This window comes from Stegodyphus dumicola, chromosome 11 (genome assembly GCF_044657685.1).
Source record: "Stegodyphus dumicola isolate Sdum_Otavi_A_Nest chromosome 11, ASM4465768v1".
Lineage (NCBI taxonomy): Eukaryota > Metazoa > Arthropoda > Arachnida > Araneae > Eresidae > Stegodyphus > Stegodyphus dumicola.
The window spans coordinates 69,723,483-69,745,687 of record NC_140778.1 but is presented as its reverse complement, the minus strand read 5'-3'; the positions used below and the strand labels follow the sequence as shown (position 1 = coordinate 69,745,687).

Genomic DNA, 22,205 nt, shown 5'->3' with positions numbered 1-22,205 from the left:
AGGAGCTCGCAGGCAGCAGTGGTGGTGGCAGAAGGCTGAACGAGTTGAAGTCAGGAAAGCATCGAAGTTAACCAGGAGAAGAGCGTTGATAGGAGTGCGATAGTCATGTGTGCTAGGGGGGAGGGGCTAAGGCTCTTTTCAGTCCATACTAATTTTGAGGGGAGGCCGAATGGTAATGGGGGAGGATTGAGGGAAGTCTGCTGGACTTAGAAAGATAAATGGATTTTTTTTTTTTTTTTTTTTTTTTTTTTTTTTGTAGGCAGTCGGCTAAATTTTGTTTCAAATGAGTTAAAGGCAAAAAGCTTTAGTATTAACTTAGGGAGCAAAGGATAACTAGGTTTTTATGCAATTGGATAATACGTAATTCAGTTAATTAAATAACAGCGAAGTTATTTGCATATATAAGTTTTTTTTTTTTTTTTTTAATTCGTGTTCAGGTTTGTTGAGCTCTCCTATGATAAGAAATAGGATGTACATTTTATCCATTTGAGTTTCTGCGGATCTAAGGTTATTGAGATTTTTCTTGAGTAGATTCGTTAATTTTGTAATTTGTTGCCAGCCGAAAATAGATTCAATTTCACGCATGACTTTGAATAATTCAAGGAATCCGGACGTGTTGGGCTTGGTTTATTTTTGAAATTAATTGAAGCTGAGGGTTTGTTTGAAAGAAGTTGTTCTGTTTTATGGCTGTAAGTGGAGGCTGGTTCTTGGTTGGTTGATAAGATAGGTTGTACAGTATGCGTTTTTGGATTTAATATTTCCGAGTAAAGTTTTCTGGGGCCTTGTGTAGTGCTATTTCGTGGTTTGGGGAATTTTACACACCCCCTATAAGAGGCAGGATGAGAATTTTGACAGTTGGCACAAACTGGATTTTCGATAAAACCTTTATTGGGGCATTCTGCAGATCTGTGGTCCCCGGCGCATTTAACGCAACGGGGAAATAGAAAACAATTGTCAGATGAGTGATGCCATTTCTGGCAGTTATGGCATTGAGGGATGAGGTTCTTATTTATATATTTTTCAATTTGTACAATAAAAAGTGACATGTGGGTGATATTGTAAATTTCTTCAATGTTGGAAGTAGGTAATAATTGGATTTGGAATAGGGGCATAGGCTGCCGAGTTCGGTTTTTGGTCATTTGTGTGATTTTGTGAGTTTTGAATCCTCGTTCAGTAAGAATTTCTTTTATCTCTTTTGTGTCCATGTCAATGGGGAGACCTCGAATTACCACTTTTATTGGTTTTAAGCGTCTAGCGTTTATAAAGTAATGTTCAATATTTTTTCTTTAAGAAATTGTATCAAAGTACGATGGTCATCTGGTGAGTTTGGTATAATTTTTAAGAATTCGCTGTTAATTCGGCCTAGGAATTCAGCTTGTGATTGCTCTGCAAGTTGCTTCAGGTATGTGTTGTACTTGACGTTTTCTGGTGGTTTCACAGTAACGGGGGGAATAGACTTGGATTGGGGGGGAGTGGGTGTTCGCGGGGAGGAATTATTATCTTGGTTACTAGGAGTAGTATCAGATTGAGATGGCATGTTGGTATTTGCATTATCCAGTGGGCTAAATCTGTTTTTAGTGGTGATGTGGCCAGAAGCATCTTTAAGGTTAGCTGATTTTTTAATTTGCTTAAAGGATCGGTTTGGTTTAATATAACCGTCGTTTGTTTCACTGCAGTTGTCTGAGTTTTCAGAGGTATCATGTTGTTTCCTTTTTGCATTAATATTATTGTCATTATTAGCCAAGTTATCAAGTTTATTTTTTATAGATTTAGCTGCAGGGATTTCTGAGGGATTCCTAGCACACAAGGACATGAAATAATCGCACTTACCCTTGAGGTGCTCCATTTCAGACTTCATTCTTCGGATATTTTGTAGCATCAGTGGAGTATAGTTATCAGGGTCCGAAACTGCTCTGTTGGCATCCATTTGCTTCTTAATTGTCTTGGTTTGCTCAATTTTGGCGTCTAACTCGTGGATTTGTTTTCGAATCTGCATGACAGCTAATTCCGGTTTTATGGCCATCAGTTCCGTTTCCGAAGCGGTCGATGTATCCATAGTGTCTTGTTCTTCATCACAAGATATGCTCCAGTCGGTAATATGTTTATCCGGCGGGATAGCGGCGCCGGCAGGCGCTGGATCATGGGCTGAAGCCATAGGTAAGAAAAAGCGTCCTTCACCCACGAAGGCTGAAGGCGGACGGACCCGTTCTCCCGGGGTGCTCTCCAACAAAATTGGGGGGGGCGGAACTGAGCTAAATTGCCAACGGCAGGCGCTCCTTACCACGAGAAGTTTCGTGGGCTTGGGCTGAGGTTACTGACAGACAAGTGAGCATAACTAAAAACACCAAGTAAAAATATAAAATCAATTTGCAAACACAAGCGAGCCTCTTTAGTACTGAGACCTCGGCTCCAGATCATAGTACTCCAGTCACTATGACCTCTGCACACTGCAATTGGGCGCTTTTTCAGCAAGAGGTAATGGGACACATGTAATGGTTTTCTCTCCATATGGGCCTTCCTCTTTTATGCAGTTGCAACTCAAAGTGTATCTGAACATTTTAGTTCTTGCAACTGCTTTGCAATCTGTGTTGATGTCAATGTTTATTCCTTTTAACAGTCGTTCTGAATAATGTGCCTGAAAGTCCTTCACTGGTTGTCTGCACATATCACCAGTATCTTTAAGCTGTTTCTTGATTCCTCATATGGAGCTTTTGGCTACTTCTAGGGCCTTACAGACATATAACAGTGTCTGTACTGTTTCCATTTTTCCAATCATGCATCATTTCTCACAATCCGTGAAATGCTTTCTCAACGATATGTCCTACCTTTCACATACGAAGGTTTTATCCAGCGAGTATAATCCTTGAAATTAAAATCTGAAGCTTAGCTTTCGTACCGAAAAAACGAGGGTAAAAATCTGCATATTTTTATGCAGTAACGGTGAATCCCATTGGTTTATTTGATAACGATACCTTTACCAGTACCTTTTATCGGACTTCAGTTCTTCAAATCAACTTGAAGCAATTTTGAAAATTATTTCTTTAATTTTTTTTTCCGTCATGTTACAAAGGAACTAACAACTAATTCTGTAGTGAAAAAGGCAGCTGGGGACTGAAATGCAATACTTTTTCTCACTTTTACCTACTGTTACTGAAGAAAATGCCTTTTTGAGCCTTCGAAACAGCTTTAATATCTTCAAGTTTAATTATGCTTGACAACTTGCTAATACTTTAAGACTGATTTTAGGTAAAGTCAAAGAATGTTTATCGTCCCATGACGATACCATTGCACACATGCATTTTTCGGATTTTAAAAGTAAATGCATGTTCGCATAAGGACTTCGGAGAGCAGGAAGGAAAGAGGGATATTTTTTACTTCTGTATTTCATATTTTTGACTGAATTAATAACTTTCTGCTGAAAAAGTAAGAAGAAAACTTATGCATTTAAAATCTGAAAATGGAAAGGAAATTAATGCAACTTATAGCACTTAATTTTAAATTTACATAGTTAATTAAAAATTTTATTAATTCTTTTTATAAAGCTTTACTGATAATTTATCAGGAAAAATACAGTCTAAAAATGTTTAGAAAAAGGAAGCTAAATAATTGTATTAGGTAACCTCTATACAAATTTCTTAGTTAATTATCAAATTTTTTTCTTTTACGTTTGCTAGTCTGTTATTGTTTTAGTGAAAAATAATTAATAATAGTGAAAATTGTGTCTTGTTGTGTTTCCGTTTATTCTTAAAGTATCCTTAACATTTTCACCCTGTTAAGATGCTATTATAAATCCGTATCGAAATGGTATTTTAAATACGTGTTGTAAACACTAATAATGTACAAAAGGTGCTAAGGGTTTTATTGTGTTGCATATTAATTGTTGATCTTAGACTTATAGTTCTGATTCGGAAGCTTTCTAAAATAAGAAATCAGCATTATCTCTTATCATATAAGTGATAACAGTTTTTCCCAAATGACTGACCACTGTAGGTTATAATAGTTGTGCCGTTTAAAAAATGTTTTTGTAAAGCAAAATTCCTAATTGCAGGTAGTAAAGTTTATATTTTAATTAATTAAATATTTAATATATTTAATTAATTAACATATTTAATTATATTTTAATTAATTAAGAATAAAAATTTCCAAATTTTTACTAGCAATATAGTGATATACTCAAAAACGAATTAATTTATTTGATAATTATTTTCATGCTTAAATTAAATTTCAAGTTTTCTGATTTAGGAATCAAATACGAAATAAAATATACCCGTTTTGGCAACGATCGTTTCATGCCGGTTAAAACAGCTGCCGATATTAAATTTACAATTCAACCCTTCGTTTTTGGTAAAAATTTTATTTAACGTCCCACTAATTTTGTATCCAAAACTATGAAACACACTGTAAAATAATTAAAGAATGCTGATTATTTATTAACTAGACCTTTTATTTTATGAGGCCCAATTAACTCTTTTATCCGTAATACTTTATTTTTTACCTATGATGTTAGGACACTTTTCACAGAATTCTGCATGCTATTTTAAAAACTCTATAATGGGCTATATAAAACTCTATAATTTAGGACAATTAGTATTTAGCGAAATAAAGACAATCGCCATATTTTGGAGCCCTTATATAACTCTACCATAATTATTCAGTAAGTTTGAAAATAATTCATTATTTCTATTTACATGTTTGAAAATAATTCATTATTTCTATTACATTATTCTATGTAAATAGAATATTGTTGTTTTGCCATTAAATGAGAGTAAAAACGTGGATTTTTGAGTTTACCTGAAATAATTTGCTGGATTGTTACGCTTTCATCAGATATTTTAAAGCTTAAATCTAGCTAATCTCTTAATTTAAACAAAGGCAATGATGCATTTAGTTTGAGAGGGGAAAAATTGTACTATACCTTCGTTGAAATCGTAAACAGTTTTGACAGGACCATAATTCTGGAACTGTGAGTAAATTTCTTTGTCATGTTCTGAGGTAGGATCCGGTGTATAATCTCTTCGGGCCAACTTCTTTTCATAGTAATAATATATCTAAAGAAAAAAAAATATAGAAGAAAGCTCGTTAACCAACCTATGTGTTACAATACAATTGCTTACAATATAGTTGCTTAATATCTCACGCTAACTGAAAAATGCTTGAATTGAAAATGGGTGAAACGAGTGCATTTTTTAGTTGTTCATACATCTTGACTGTTGTGTCAACGAGTCTATTTTTTTCAACACCGTTTCCATTAGTATCTAGACATCCACCCTGCGGACCATAGGATGAACATCTAGCTTCAACTTTACGTGTTCATACTCTAGAAAGGATATAGTAAAGGGCATATCAGCCAAAAACTGTAATGGTAGCCTCTGGCTGTTACCCTAGCCGATGCCCGCTTAAAACATCGCGGACGAAAACGTCGCGGAGAAAACATCGCTAGGCGAAAACATCGTAGTACAAAACATCGTGGAAGAAAAGAAAGCAAAGCGAAGGCATCACAGTTTTAAAACATCGTGGTCGAAAATAAAGCACTTTTGAAACTTCTCAGTTTAAAAACATCGCCGTAAAAAATATCGTGGTAAAAATAAAGTAACCGCAAATCATCGTATGACGATAACATCGCACACATGCATTTTTCGGATTTTAAAAGTAAATGCATGTTCACTTAATGACTTCGGAGTGCAAGACGGATATTTTTTACTTCTGTATTTCATATTTTTGACTGAACTAATAACTTTTTGCTGAAAAAGTAAGAAGGAAACTTAAGCATTTAAAATCTGAAAATGGAAAGGAAATTAATGCAACTTATAGCACTTAATTTTAAATTTACATAGTTAATTAAAAATTTTATTAATTTTTTATAAAGCTTTACTGATGATTTTTCAGGAAAAATACATTCTAAAAATGTTTAGAAAAAAGGAAGCTAAATAATTGTATTAGGTAACCTCTATACAAATTTCTTAGTTAATTATCAAATTGTTTTCTGTTACGTTTGCTAATCTGTTATTTTTAGTGAAAAATAACTAATAATAGTGTAAATAGTGTCTTGTTTTGTTTCCGTTTATTCTTAAAGTACCCTTACCATTTTCACCCTGTTTCCTTTTTGCGGTATCAAATCATTATGCGAAACTGCATTTACAGCTCTTAAAATCTGAAAAGCGCATGTGTGCAATGTTATCGTCATGCGATGATTTGTAGGTACTTTATTTTTACCTTGATATTTTCGACGACGATGTTTTTAAACTGTGATGTTTTTGAACCGCTTTATTTTCGACCACGGTATTTTATACCACGATGTTTTAGAACTGTGACGTTTCCTTTTTGTTTTCTTTTCTCCCACGATGTTTTGTATTGCGACGTTTTCACCTTGCGTTGTTTTCTCCTTGACGTTTTCGTCTGCGATGTTTTCGTCTGCAATGTTTTCGGCTGTAACCATCCTAGCCTTTGGTATTACCACAGAATTTCAAGTAAATACCAAACAGCCTGAATGGCAAGTTCTGAGCAGCTTAACTATTACAAATTCAGATACTTGTATTAGTTTTAAGGCCACTAACTATTAGCCAGACTTGACTAAACTGACATCACAAGTTCAGCATCAAGCGATCAGCGATCTCGAAGAGAAAAATAAAGTTCATTCTGTTATGTTTGCATTTATAATAATTATTAGAATTAAATTAATGTTTTTATTTTCAAGAGTACTGTATTCAAGAGTTTTCTCAACAAAATTTATCTTATTATTATTATTCTACTCTATATCGTCAATATATATAAATTTGTTTTACAACTTTGTTCCCCCCTTTCACGTTTTAGTTCTTTTCTTCAATAGCGAGTATGTCGTCTCAAAGTTAGAAATACTTGCGCAAAATAATTTTAAGTCGAAATGTAATTCTTCGAAACTATAACGAATCTGATATCTATTGACATTAACATCGAAACGGACTTAATTTAATTGTGTATTCAAAATTGATAGCGCGTTTGATCAGCTGTGCCAAGCTTCAACTGAGCTGTAAGCAAGATATATATAAATATATATTATTTGACGAATTTTATAATTTACGTTTAAATTTCGATTAACGCCTAATTCACAGAAATTATAAGTATTAAATTAAAATTTTGTAAAGTAAATGATTTGACAAATCTAGTTTTAATTTTTTTGCTATATTCCACCAACTAAATATCTTTCTACTTTTAAATTAATAACTACTTTCTAAGAACTTTTGAGCTTTTGGCATTACTCATTTTGCTGCTGCTGTCTCGTGGCAATCATTTTTAGTAACGTTGAAAAGCACTGTTCCAAGAGTGCCTCATTATCCTTTAAGATGGTAAATGACTCTGCAGGTCGAGTTGAGATGTTGGGCGCAAAGACCCGATAATATATCCCAATGTAAAAGTGCTATTCGCTGTCGATATTTGGGTGTTTCCTGGTACAAGCGCTCATTGGTTACCCAGCTGTTTAGAACTACGAAAGAAACATTGCATAACTTCCTCAAGCTGGCTATTATGGGCATAGGAGGGCGGATGCACTAGCAGAAGATGCCACCCTGGGGATTGGGACCCAAAAGGGTTATATGCAAGATTAAAAAAAGAAGATATGCACACCGCGCAAAAAAAAAAAAAAAAAAAAAAAAAAAGGCAGTTCTGTATCTCCAGTTCTACTGGGTTGACGAAATTCAACTTGCGTTTTTCATGTCTGGAAAGAGCGAGTTAGGATATATATTAGATTTACATATAGCATTTTTCTAACATAGGTATTTTGACACAAAATCGGAATTTTCTGAAATGACATGCCAAGTGTTTTCCATATTTCGATTCTACGATCCAAATTATGCCAAACTGCCAAGTTTTGTAAAAATCGCAAGAGTAGTTTTTAAATAATTACCCCTCAAAATTTTAGCTCCTCTATGTTAACTGAATTTGATTTATATTTATTAATACCTCTTTTTTTATTAAACTTACTTGATTCCATCTTCCAGGATTCAAAATTTAGGCTTAATCCAATATAATCCAAATATAATTCGTACTTTTTTCTGTGATTTATTTTTAAAATTTGTATTTTTAAATATTTCTTATAGATTTTTCGAAAAATATTTTGTACTATAACCTATAAATTTTTAACATTATTCTAAAGAAGATGTATTTCTAGGCACACCTGCAAAAAATTAAGAGTTTTTTATTCAAAATTTCCTCTGATATACATGAATTTACATATTGATGCCTTTTGAAATTTGACATGTTTTTATGAGCAATAAAACATCAAATGTGGTTTAGGTACTTTGTTAAAATTATTTGAAAGTATGAATGATCACTTTTTTCCACTAGTGTACCAAAAAAGGAAAAAGAAGGAAGGTAAAATACTTTGCTATAAATTAAGAAGGTCACCAAGTGAATTATTCTGGGCGCAAACCGAAAAACAGGAGCAAAGATAAATTTTTAAATTTCTCACCAAAAATTACAAAATTTAATATTCAGGCACACTTTGAGTCGTAAAATTGAAATATGGAAAAAAATGGCATGTCATTTCAGGAAAAGTCCAATTTTATATCAAAATATCTTTGTTAGAACAATGCTAGATATAAATCTAATATATATCCTAAGTCGCGTTTTCAAGCCATGGGAAACGTAGTAGAACGGAAGATATAGAACTGCCCTTTTTTTTTTTTTTTTTTTTTGTGTGTGTGTGTGTGTGTGTGTGTGTGTGTGTGCAGTGTACCATAACAGAAAACAAGCTTATTAAAGACTGAAATAATCTGTGAATTCTCTCCGAAAGAAACAAAAGTCATCTAAGTTGCTTAAAAATTAGAAAAAAAAAATGAGAGTTTTGGGAGATATAGATGTCAATCAAATTCTCACTACGCATGGAAGGTTCTCTGCTTACTTAAAAAGGTTACACCTCCAGGAAAATGATATGTGTAATAATAAATTTAGCGATTGAAAGCACTTCTTCGAGGACTGTTGCCTGGCTCAGAGTGTGAGAGGAAAATATAAATTTGCAAAGATTGAAAATTTATTTAGTAACTATAAATTGTTTAGAGCATTTGCAAGAGGTATTATGCAAATTGTGAATGAAAATAAGAAGAATATTGATATCGAGGATACTTAAAAACAAATATAATTGAAAGGAACTTATAATTTAAGATGAATTTTTGATAATATGAAGAAATTTTGAATAATAATGATTGAAATTTAAAATTAAAAAAAAATGTTTTAAGTGTTTAAAAAAACTTAGGAAGGAACATAGAAATGGAAATGATACCTCTACATACTGATTTCACCGAGAGAGTTTGGGAGGTATAGTTTGACCGTCTATTGCGCAACCCTGGTTGGCATTCTGCCAAAACACATAAACTCGTCCAAAAGGGGCGGTATTACTTGCTGCGACGTAAAAGGTCTTCTCTTCTCCGGAAAGAGCTATGCTGGAGGAAAAGAAAGATCCCATCCTTCCACCCTATTTTGAGAATAATTCGGTCCGAATGGCGCATGCGTGTTTGCGCTCATGTTCGCGGATGAGGCAATCGAACTCTATGTATTTGTTTTATGTGGTGTGATTTTATTTCTTTTACAACCCTTTTTTCTTTATTTATTTAGAGTTTCTTTTGTTCGTTTTGTGTCTTGTATCATGTGGTGTTTATACCAATCACCAGATGTTTAAGTTTATTATTTTCCGCTATTTAACCATTTATTTTGTTATGTTTCGTTATTTAACGCTTATTTGTTTATATATTGGCCTTCCCCTCATAGCCATATGGCAGGCTTCGCTTGCTAGATGTGCTGGAGGCCAATGCTTAGAGCTAACGAACTAATTAACTAATTAACCCAGCCATTGCAAGTTGTACTAGATAGCAGAAAGAGCAAATTTTCTCAAAAATCTTTATACTCACCTCTTCAAATGATGTCATTTCAGTGGCAGTGTGCTTTCCATCCACATTTTGCTCAAACGCTGTGACTTGCAAACGTGTACTAAATGCATTCGGAAATTTTGGCATATCTAGTCGTCCCCTGTAATCTTTGCAGTACATCCACTTCGGAATCTGCCAAAAAGCATAAAATGTAACATAACATCTCAAATCGAGATTTCAATTAAAAGATATGCATTCAGGTTTTCATTATGTAAGAAAGATATACATCCAGGTTATAGGACCTGAAAGATTCTTTCAGAGATTGAGAAGAATTTAGTGAAATGAATAAATAAATTATGCTGTCAAAACTTAATAACTGTTCGTATGCTCCTTAAACGGGATTTCCAGAGGTTTCTAGTAGATGACTTCATCTTGCTAGACACTGATTTAAATTGGACTGGAAAACGTCTGATGTGTACACTGCATGATTTCCTTCTACGGAATATTAAATTATATGCACTTTTTTGCTGCATTTCACTTAAACTTATTTCCCCCAATTTCATTAAAATAGATTTCTCATTCAATTAATTCAGTTCTCACTTCACGACAAGGCAAAAACGCATAAAACCTCAAAACATCTTTATAAAAATTGGAAAATATAGAAAAATATAATACACCAAATACAGTTAAAGCAATTAAAAAACAATTTTTACAATTAGAGTTTTTACGCAAAAACAAGCAATTAGGCCAGCAGGCGAGAAGGTAGATTTTTCAGCGCTCAGCCTGAAAGTTTACTTTTGATCCCACACGGCAAAAAGACACTGAAGGCGCAAAAGCTGACTTAATTCACTGTTCTGCTGTTTCAAATGTAAATAAATATGGCAGCTATAGTAAAAAAAAAATAGCCGCAATTAAAAAAAAAAAGTTTTAATTTGCTAATTCTATAACTATTGCCAGAAGAATAACTAAAGACAAAAAACCGTAACCAGAAGATAAGAACAACATAATTAAATCATTTTTAAAGTAAAAAATGCACAATGTACCAAAATATAAGAATAAAAAAATCTGATGTGTACACCACATGACTTTTTTGTACGGAATATTAAATTATACGCATTTTTTCTTGCATTTCATTTAAACTTATTGGATTGAATTAAATCTACTTCGGAGACAGCGCATAAACCACAATAGAATAAATGCATTCTTTAGAATTCACTCTAGTATTTGTTTACCATAGCGACACTCTGGCGCTAGATTCACTTAACAGTATTATATTTCGTTCATATTATAACTCATAATGCACAAAATTTATGTCATTTAAAGAATAGAATTATCTAATCGTTGTCACATGTTCTATTCAAATACTATAATAAAGCTAGAATGATGTATAAAAGAAATTAAGCAAAAAAGGAACAGTTTTTCACATTCAATTAATTCAGTTCCCACTTCACAGTATTTCTCATTCAATTAATTCAGTTCTCACTTCGCGAGAAGGCAAAAATACATAAAAACTCAAAATATCTATATTAAAAATTACGAAGTAAATCTGAAACACTTATTTCCTCGAAAAAATTCCAGTAAGGATTAAGCATGATTTAACTGGCAATAAAAAATGAAGGCGTTATCCTTGTTGTTGTGAAGCTTAGTTTCCCTAGATTGGCAACAAATCCACTAGTCAGCTGTTTCAAATGTAAACAATCAATGGCCGCCATAAAAAAAGGCTTAGTGGCTCTTAAACAACTTTAAAATTGTTGATATTTCTAAAAATATTGCATACAGATTTACTAAAGGAATAAAAACCTTAACCGGAAGATAAAAACAATATAATTCAATCATTTTTAAAGCAAAAAATGTGCAATTTACAAACATATAAGAGTAAAGAAACTGAGATCACTGAGCCGGTTAACAGAGTGGATATATATATAAATATATTTATATACGTTTGGTGCGGCCGATTGCAACCAAAATACGGGGTGCACATCTACATGTTATAGCAGTCCTATATACAAAATTTCAACATTCTGAGACTACTCGTTTTTCAGTTATGCGAGATACATACGTACATACGTACAGACACCACAAAAAAATTCTCTTCAGAATTCATTTTAAAGCAGTTTTATAATTTTTTTTGGAGGAAACGAGTCTTTTATTCTGTTATTACGTACAGATATCACGCAAAAACATCGTTAAATTGCATTCGATAGCGGTCAAAATGGATATTTTCGTTGAAATATGCTGCCTGAAACTTTTTGCGATTACAATACTTCCTTTTTACTTCGTACAAGGAAGCAAAATTTGAGCTAACGCAGCCGAGTAACAGAACGGGTATATATATATATATATATATATTTATATACTTTTGGTGCGGCCGATTGCGACCAAAAAGGGAGATGCACAACTGCAGGTTATATAAGTCCTATATACAAAATTTGAACGTTCTGCGTCTAATCGTTTTTGAGTTATGCGATATACATTCATTCATACATACGAACGTACAGACGTATCTTTTGGAATCGATTTTAAATGAGTTTTATAATTCGTTTGGGGAAAAAGAATCCTTTATTCTGTCCTTACGTACAAATGTCATGCAAAAACATCGTTAAATTGTATTCGATAGCGGTCAAAATGGATATTTTCGTTGAAATATGGTACCCGGAATTTTTCGTGATTACAATACTTCGTACAAGGAAGTAAAAACGTAAATATAAAAATAAAAGAAAATTGCAATTTGATTTTTAAATTTAAATTCCGATATAACACTTCAATGAGTATTAAGCTAAATAGTTATGATAGGCCTAGTAAGGCAGCACTTAGTTCAAATAAATTTTAAAAACTGCAAAACCCATAAATAGAGTTATTTATAAATCCGTAACTCTATTTAATAACTAACTATTATTCACATAAAGTATATTTATGTTATGTATTATATACAGTTTTATATCCATTCCCTTGTAAAAAGAAGTGAACATTTAGTGTTAGGGCAATATGGGGAAAAATATCAAATTTAAATTCATAAAAGTCTGGAAGGATTCAAATTTTAACGTCACACCACAGTACTTGTTGATACTTTTTACGCTCTCGCTGAGTTCACAGTTTACCAGTCTGCTCTTAGACTCACACCTGCTAACACAACATTTTTGTCTTTTTACTTCCTTGTACGAAGTAAAAAGGAAGTAATCGCGAAAAGTTTCACTTTTTTCTTCCAAAAAAATTATAAAAGTGCTTTAAAATGAATTCTAAAGAGAATTTTTTTGTGGTGTCTGTACGTATGTATGTATGTGTCTCGCATAACTGAAAAACGAGTAGTCTCAGAATGTTGAAATTTTGTATATAGGAGTGCTATAACGTTGTAGATGTGCATCTCATATTTTGGTTGCAATCGGCTGCATCGAAAGTATATAAATGTATTTATATACATATCCACTCTGTTACCCGGCTCAGTAATCTCAGTTTCTTTACTCTTATACGTTTGTAAATTGTGCATTTTTAGCTTTAAACATGATTGAATTATGCTGTTCTTATCTCCCGGTTAAGGTTTTTATGCCTTTAGGAAATCTGCAAGCAATATTTGTAGAATTATCAACAATTTAAAAGCTGTTTAAGTGCGGTTGAGCCTAATTTTTAAATAACATGGCAGACATATTTGTTTACATTTCAAACAGCAGAATAGTAGATTGGTTGCGAATCTAAAGAGACTAAGCTTCGCAATAACAAAGATAACGCCTTAATTTATTGTTGTTGCGAATTAAATCATGTTTAATCCTTTCCGGAATCTTTTCGAGGAAATATATGTTTAAGATTTACTTTGTAATTTTTAATATAGATATTTTGAGTTTTTATGTATTTTTGCCTTGTCGCAAAGTGAGAAGTGAATTAATTGAATGAGAAATCTATTCTAACGAAATTCGAGGAAATACGTTTAAGTGAAATGCAGCAAAAAAGTGCATATAATTTAATATTCCGTAGAAGGAAATCATGCAGTGTACACATCAGACTTTTTCCAGTCCAATTTAAATCAGTGTCTACCAAGATGACGTCATCTACTCCAAACGTCTGGAAATCCCGTATACTGTAGAGATACTGAATCATTTGTGAAAAACAGTTTCTTTCTTTCTTTTTTTTTTTTTTTTTTTTTTTTGTTGTTGTTGTTGTTGTTGTTGTTGTTCTTTGCTTAATTTCTTTTATACATCGATTTCTTTTATACATAGATTTATTATAATATTTGAATAGAACATGTGGCAGCGATTAGATAATTCTTAAGATGGTATAAATTTTGTGCATTCTGAGTTAGAAAATGACTGAAATATAACGCTGTTAGGTAAACCTAGCGCCAGAGTGTCGCTATGATAAACAAATATAGTGAAGTTTAAAGAGTGCATTTATTCTACTGTGGTTTGTGCGCTATCGACGAAGTAGATTTAATTCAATCCAATAAGTGTAAATGAAATGCAAGAAAAAATGCGTATAATTTAATATTTCGTACCAGGAAGTCATGTGGTGTACACATCAGATTTTTTAACTTTATTGTTAAACATCACTTCTCACTTAAGCCGCAATCAGAATCTTTTTAAAAGTAGCATATGTTTAGAATTCCTAATGCAATGTTGCCACTAATTTTAACAGTCTATTCTTTTTTCCTCATATCAATGCTCATTTTTCTTAGGAGGATGACTTATATAACTTTTTATTGCTAACATTTCATCTTTTAACTTTATAAATTGGCATCACTCTTTTCGCACGTCACGAAACTTTCAAAAGCAAAATCACAAAATATTTGAGGATATCTCTAGAATTTCCCATGGATTTTAAGTGTTACTATGCATTATTTTTACATTCGATTACATTATTATTTCTTTCAAACTATAATACATGACACTATATATAAACTATAATACATCTTTAAAACTATAATACACTTGGTGGCTACTGTAATATCTTGTTATTTAATAAATAAGTATAATTATTGTTGAAGTGGCAACGACATATTTGTATCAAACCGTTACTCAGCAACGAGAGATGTTGTTAAAAAAAGATTAGTATTCTGAAGATTTTAACAGCTAGGAGTAGGATGAAAATTTTGCCACTTAAGAATTGTATAAAATTTGTCTATCACCGAGAACTAGAAATAAAATTTATGTTCTACTAAGAAGATTGTCTGGTTTGTAATTTACTGCAAAATACATTACACTACATACTTTTTATTTGTGTTCTTATCTTTATTATATTCACCTATATATGTTATCATTATGTATTATTTCTTTAAAATACATTATTTTTAATTTAATACATTATTTCTTTAAATTTTTTAAATAATTAAAATAATGTATTATTTGTCTAAATTTTTAAAATAAAAGTTTAAAAAAAAAAAGGTTAAATAAAGGATTTTGAAATTTTTTAAATAAACGGTTTTCCTTTCATTTTTCAAATAAATATTTTTAAAGAAATAATGTATTATTTCTTTAAAAATAATAAATGGTGATAATATTTTGTGTCAACTTCCATTTATTTGAAACATGACACGGGCAAAAAAGTGAGATTCAGGAGGGGGAAATTAATAAGTATGAATAAGTTTATTTTTATTTCAATTGAACGAAATTTGTTATCGGTTGTTTAATTTGTTGATTATGATTTATTGATCATATTAAAATATTTTATACAATTATGAATAGCTCTGATTTAAAATGTTAAAAAAAAACCGGTGCCATATGGTAGAAGGAAAAAAAATTTACTCCATGGCAAATAACACCATGTGGGAAATTTTCCAGTTATTCAATAAAAGAAAGAATTATTCAGGATGTAACTGCGTACATTTTTCATTGGATCGCTCGCACACTAGGCTTGCAATTTTTTCTTGCAGGTGAAAAAACAGCAATTTTTTTTTCCAAGTACGCGGTTTTCGCATAGAGATAACAATAAAACTTTCCACACAATATTTGAAAAATGTCTAAAATTTAGAATCAGAAAAGTAGAACATTTCTGAAGACCATATCTCTTTATTACTTGAAATGTATCCAGCTTGAATTCAGGTTCACCTTGAAACCAGAAGTAATTCATTGTCTTGTTAAAATACACAAGTTTGTCAGATAGATCATCGTACATGCTTCCGTACATGTCAGCTTTTACTGGTACGGGTAAGAGGCCGTTGTCTATCCCAGTTACAAAGCTTTTAGGTGTACCAGCAGATGGGGTTATGGCATCATCTACACAAAAGAAAATTAATGAAATCAATACATGATAGGTTTGGAATGGATGGGGGAGTGGGTAGCGCTATGTTAATTTATTTATATGGAGTGGAGATAGGAAATGGGACCAATGGTAGGCAATGTGACCAAACTTAAACCAATGAATTCAGTTTATCAAGCAGAACTATACGCATTGACAGAGGCTTTGAATTGGATTAAAAAAAAATTAACAGTTAGACGGTTTAAAATATTTACACTGATGCCCTAGCTGCGCTACAGCCACTCGCCCAACCAGATCATAAAAATCGACTGATTCATAAAATAAAAAACTTATTTTAAAAAGCTGAAACAAAATATATTGTTAAATTACACTGGGTTAAAGCACACGTGGAATTGTCGGAAATGAAAGGGCGGACATCCTTGCTAAAATGGCGGCACTTGGGGATGGAAGAGGTAAATGGCGGCACTTGGGGATAATTTTGATATCCAAGATTCAAGAAATAAGACCATTGCTGCAATGGAAAACTGAATTATACAGAATGGAATTTTTGCTGGCAGTCGTCTAATAAGAAGAGTTAATGAAAAATATAAACAAGAAGATGAATATTATAAATGATGTTGATATAAATCAGGTACTGACTAATCATGGGCGTTTCTCGGCTTATTTTAATCCGTTCTATCTACAGAATAATGATAAATGCTTAATATGTGACAAGTTTATGGACGCCAGGCACTTCGTCGATGAATGTACGCTTACCCGGAGTGCAAGAGAGAAATATAGAAAGCATTTTAAGGAAGATTTTAAAAGGAACTATTCATATTTGGAAGATTTTGCAGAGGCAATAATGAAAATTATAAATACTAAAAAAGATAGAATTGGAATTCAGCACTGAAACTCAGATCTTGAACTCTTTTTTTTTTTTTTTTTTTTTTTTTATTATATCTGTTCTTTCATGACCAGTCCCATTTTTTGATTATACTGCCGGCTAGGAGGATCGGGGCTGTGCCCTCATAATGATAGGTTTGGAATGATGTCGACTGGTGGTTTTGCATTAAAAATAAATGAAATTTTAATGCAAATACGAAAATAAATAGATAGTGATTTCACATTTAACCAGGTTTAAATACGTAATCTATTCTAAAAATAATAAGAAGGATTTAGGTGGGCTGCAAAGAAAGGAGAATAGGCAGAATGCAGTCAGGCATGTAGCTATTATGCAGTTTAACCCATCTCACTTAATTCCAGCAGATTTTCTAGCAGACTGTACTTTGGAAATATGCATAAAACGTTTGTGCCCTGCTAAGGGCAAAAATATAAAGAAGTATTGAGCAGTGTCGCACGATAACTTTATAAGGTATTCCTCCCGCTTTCCTAGCGTCCTTCGTGATGTAGTGGTTCTGCACACTGGGCCGGTATTCCAGAGGTCCGTATTTCGATTCCCGGCGAAGGCGGTTTGCTATTTTTCATCTTTTCTGGCTTCCAATTAATCCTAATGTCTTTACAACCTTTTGCATAAAAACTTGGAGAATCTGGTTTTGAAACATTGGAATTGTTGAGGACAATTTACGCGGATCCTGAAAACTTACGCCTACAGGCGAAGCCTCCAGGAGACGCAAATGTGAAGAACATGGGAGGGACAAAGAGCACTGAAGGTGAACAACGCGCAAGACGTCCTCCCGTTTCAACAACTGACAACATATAAGCTGGATACAAGTACAGGTATTTATCGGCAACTGTTGAAAAATGGGATTGCTGCAGCTATGTACAGACAAATGAGCTTTTGAGAAATGTGACTGGTGCAGGTACGTACTGGCAAATGAGCTTTTGTCGCCGGTATAGACACACATATCTACGAGCAGTCAAGGTTTTGAAGAAACAAGTTGTGCTTGAGCCTCATGAAGTTGCAAATTCGAAGTTGCTTCATATGACAATGCGTCAAGGAGCGCAGCATTGCCGGTGGAATAATCTTGAACTCAAATGAATATCACTACAAATTTCACATCAATTCTGCATCTACATCAGAGTCCTGACTTGCTTCCATGTGACTTATTTCATTCGTCAAGCTAAAATCTCATTTCAAAGAACAGCATTTTGGGACAGTTGATGATGCCCAAGAAGCAGCTATGAAGAATTTATACAACATTTTCAACGGAGACTTCTTCTTCTACTATGCAGTAAACCGCAAAACTGCAATAGCTATATTTGTTCACAAGGCATTTATTTGAAGCTAACGAAATGTACGTATATGTGCTCAATGGAAAAAAATTATTGTGAATTATTGTGCTCAATGGAAAATTAAATTATTATGCTCAATGAAAAAAAATTATTGTGCTCAATGGAAAAAAATTATTGTGCTCAATGGAAAAAAATTATTGTGCTCAATGGAAAAAATTATCGTGCTCAATGGAAAAAAATTATATGTGTGCTCAATGGAAAAAAATTATTGTGCTCAATGGAAAATTAAATTATTGTGCTCAATGGAAAAAATTATTGTGCTCAATGGAAAAAAATTATTGTGCTCAATGGAAAAAAATTATATGTGTGCTCAACGGAAAAAAATATTCTTGTAACTATTGGGGCATGTTACATATGTTCTTGAATGCACTGCTGGCAATAAAAATTACAGTACAATGTATAGGCAGCCCAGAGAGTTATGCCAGTTTGGGCTATAATATATTTTGACTCCGCTACTCTTTTAACTAGCTGATAATATAATGTCATAAAACGCATGACGTTAATCTACATGCCTGATCATACATTATAAATATAGTGTTATTGTTGTTACTGATCCTAATCCTGAGCGTTATCAGGATGAAACAACACTTTCTTGATATTCACCCATCGTGGGCGTGTTTTGATCAATTCTGAGTTTAGACGGCAAAGTTGTTCACTATAAACTTTTAAATGAATCGTTTGATTTGGTTCTAACAGTTCAAACCGTCCTGAACGGGGCTCATCATCAATGCTGCTTTTTCCAACTTTTAATTTTTTAAACCATTTCTGGGAAGTCCTTACACATTATAGTGTGTTCACCATGTACACTATTAATTTTTATCGCTGCATACCTGGCAGATTCACAACACGAAAATAAAAAATGTAAGCACAGCACGTTTGCACGGATTTATATTCATCTTCTATGGGTACTAAAATGCATTTGACATTTACGAAAGTTGGTGATGAATAATATGTTAGTGAAACGATGACAAATTTCAACAGGTTCAAAATTGTATTCTTTTAGTAAATGCGTCATAGTGAATTCCACGCATACTCTTAAGGGGGCTCATACACCTTAAATCCCTTATGATCTTCGAATATGTGACTGTTGCAAGAATTGGGATATTTTATTTATTTAAAAATCAATTATTTCCAACTTTTTACAGCTGACTACATAATATAGCTGCTTTAAAAACAAGTAACCAGAAAATTTGTGTTGCCACAAATATTTTTGTAATTTAATCCGCTTTGTGACAAAATGTTTCGTCACGTTTCCACCTTGCTCGCATGATATTTTAAAAATGGCTAATGATACATACTTGAAATTGGATGGAATTCTTTATATGGGCACTATTTTCTACCTGAACCAAAAATCTGATGAACACTTTAATATTAAAAAATTTTATGCACGAAAACATTACAGATTTTTTTAATAAAATAAATTTTTTAAACTCAACTCCAATTTTAATTTAAAATGAAATTCTTAGAATTTTGGGTTCACAGTAGTTTTCAAATATTATAAAAGCTCTACATTAAATATAGAATTAAATTATGCAACAGAATGTTTTAAACTGTGCGCGCAAGATGAAACTATGACGAAAAATTTTCACAAAGCGGATTAAATTATAAAAATATTTGTGGCAACACAAACTTAAAAAAAAGTTGTAAAAAGTTGGAAGTAATTGCTTTTAAAATAAATAAGGTATCCCAATTCTTGCAACAGTCACATATTCGAAGATCTTATGGGTTTTAATGTGTATGAGTCCCCTTAATGCGCACGAACTTATGGACTGACACGTTATTACAGATGTACATTATAATGGGAAGAGAGCTTTTGCGCAGTGAAGTCTTATCACAAATTATGAGGCCAGTTTTGCAGATGCTGGATAGAACTGCGACTGAAAGTCCAGACGCCTTTGTGGGCAGTGGAAGTGTAAACCTTAAGTTCCTCCTCAATTGCTATAAGCTCAGTCATAGCTTCTCTTTAATTTTCATGTTACAAAAGAAATACAAAAAATTTACTTATAATTCTACTAAAATTACCCATCTAAGTACAAAATTCATAACAGTATTTTTTTCTTTTTGTTTTTGAATGCAATATTAAAACGCAAATGGAGACTTTGCTTATTTTTCATTTGTTACTGCATTTAGTTTTTTAAATCGCTTAAATTAGCGAGACCTGTAAAATGGCCGAATAGTTTTGCTGCCCACAGTTTATTCTAAACAGAAATTACCGTTAATTTATCGAAAAACTCATACGCGGTGATATTTCCTTTTACGTGTTGGGTTAGAATACTTACTAGATTTTTTTTACATTTATTTTAAAAGCTACATATATATATCAGTTTATTTTAAAGAACCGCTGAGTCATTTTAAACAAATTTCTCAAAATTTCTTACGGGAGACCCTGTATGAAGCGATAAATTTATGTAACCAATTATAATAAACTATATTATTAGTGAATATGGTTTCTACCCTTCTATGATAACAAATTTTATGTCTAGCTCCACAGGTAATGCAGATAATACAAATTCACCAAATGTTTCAGAGAATTTTTTGTCATAATACAAAATCAGTCTTCATAAGCTAAATTTCTACATACAACAGATATTTCAGATGTCACTGTAACTTACTGTTGAAGGTATAATTTACAGACATCGTAGCATCCATGTCTAAATCATAAATGCATCCAATGAACTTGTCTACAAGAATCCCGCGATCCATCAGTCTGTACGTTCCATTAAAAGCGTAACTGTATTTTCCTCCGAATCGTAAAGCCTCGTTGGAGGTGTACATCTTTGGATACTTAGTTGCTTCATCTACGTAGCCGGTTACATATCTATACTCTGATTCGTCTATATCTATTGCAGTGCAAGTGTGAGAAAGAACATCTTTCTTGAATTCCACTAGAACAAAGAGATATAAAATATAAATACTGCAATAATATTATATAGATTTTATCGTTGCAAAAAATATGAGATACAGTAGAACTCCAATTATCTGAATCAGTTGGGATCGGGTTCCATTCGGATAATCAAAAAGTTGGATAATTGCATTTCTTCCGAAGAAAGGGTCTACTTTAACTAATTACTGTGTGTACTGTATGTTGAAAATGGAATAAAAAACTGTATAAGGTATTTCGCCCGCCTTCTTAGCATGCCCTCATAGTGTAGTGGTCAGCACGCTGGGTGCCTATTCGAGAGGCCCGTGGTTCGATTTCCGGCGGGAGCGTTGCGCATTTATCATCACTCCTGCTATAAAAATATCTTAATGGCTCTACAGTGGCGCCCGAACTAAAAGGGTGGTGGACGAGGATTTTCCACACCCAGGATTTGGCGACTGGGTCCCCTAAAAACCCCAATCGCTCTTTAAAAGAGGAGAGTATATAAGGTATTCCCGCCTTCTTAGCATGCCTTCGTAATGTAGCGGTCAGCACGCTAGGCGCGTATTCCAGAGGCCCGTGGTTCAATTCCCGGTGAGGGCATTGCTCATTTTTCAAGTCTCCTGCTTCCAAAAAATCCTAATGTCTCTACAACGGTGTTGGAACGAGACGGCTCCTAACCTAATGTAATGTCGACGGTGCCAAACAGGATTAATACCGCCCAGCCCTTGGATCAATCTCCATGTTGCGACCCCGCAGAGCAAGGGCGGTCAAGGCAGTACCGGTACGGGCCCTGCCGAGTCTTACTCTGTCCCGAGAGCCCTCAGGCCTTCTGTGAAGTCTGATTTTATACCCCTGTGGTTGAGAGTGCCTAGGTACAGATCCTAACCAGTACTTCCAAGCGTTCGCCTGAGTCAACCGCCGGGGGACTAATGTCTCTACAATGGCGCCCGAGCTAAAAATGGTGGTGAATGATAATTCTCCACACCTAGGATTTGGCGATTGGGTCCCCTAAAAACCCCAGTCGCCCTTTAAAAGGGGGAGTATATAAGGTATCTCTCCCGCCTTCTTAGCATGCCTTCGTAGTGTAG

At 33.3% G+C, this 22,205-nt stretch overlaps 1 protein-coding gene across 1 annotated transcript in view; it reads right to left on the bottom strand.

Annotated features, from left to right (window-relative positions):
- LOC118195570 (uncharacterized) overlaps positions 1-22,205 on the bottom strand; it is a 131,238-nt gene that overhangs the window by 43,699 nt on the left and 65,334 nt on the right. The window contains exons 4-7 of the mRNA XM_035366900.2: positions 20,867-21,139; positions 15,837-16,036; positions 9,879-10,028; positions 4,916-5,048 (exon numbers count right to left, since the gene is read on the bottom strand). Of these exons, the coding sequence (XP_035222791.1) occupies positions 4,916-5,048; positions 9,879-10,028; positions 15,837-16,036; positions 20,867-21,139 (756 nt within the window). The remainder of the gene's footprint in view (positions 1-4,915; positions 5,049-9,878; positions 10,029-15,836; positions 16,037-20,866; positions 21,140-22,205) is intronic.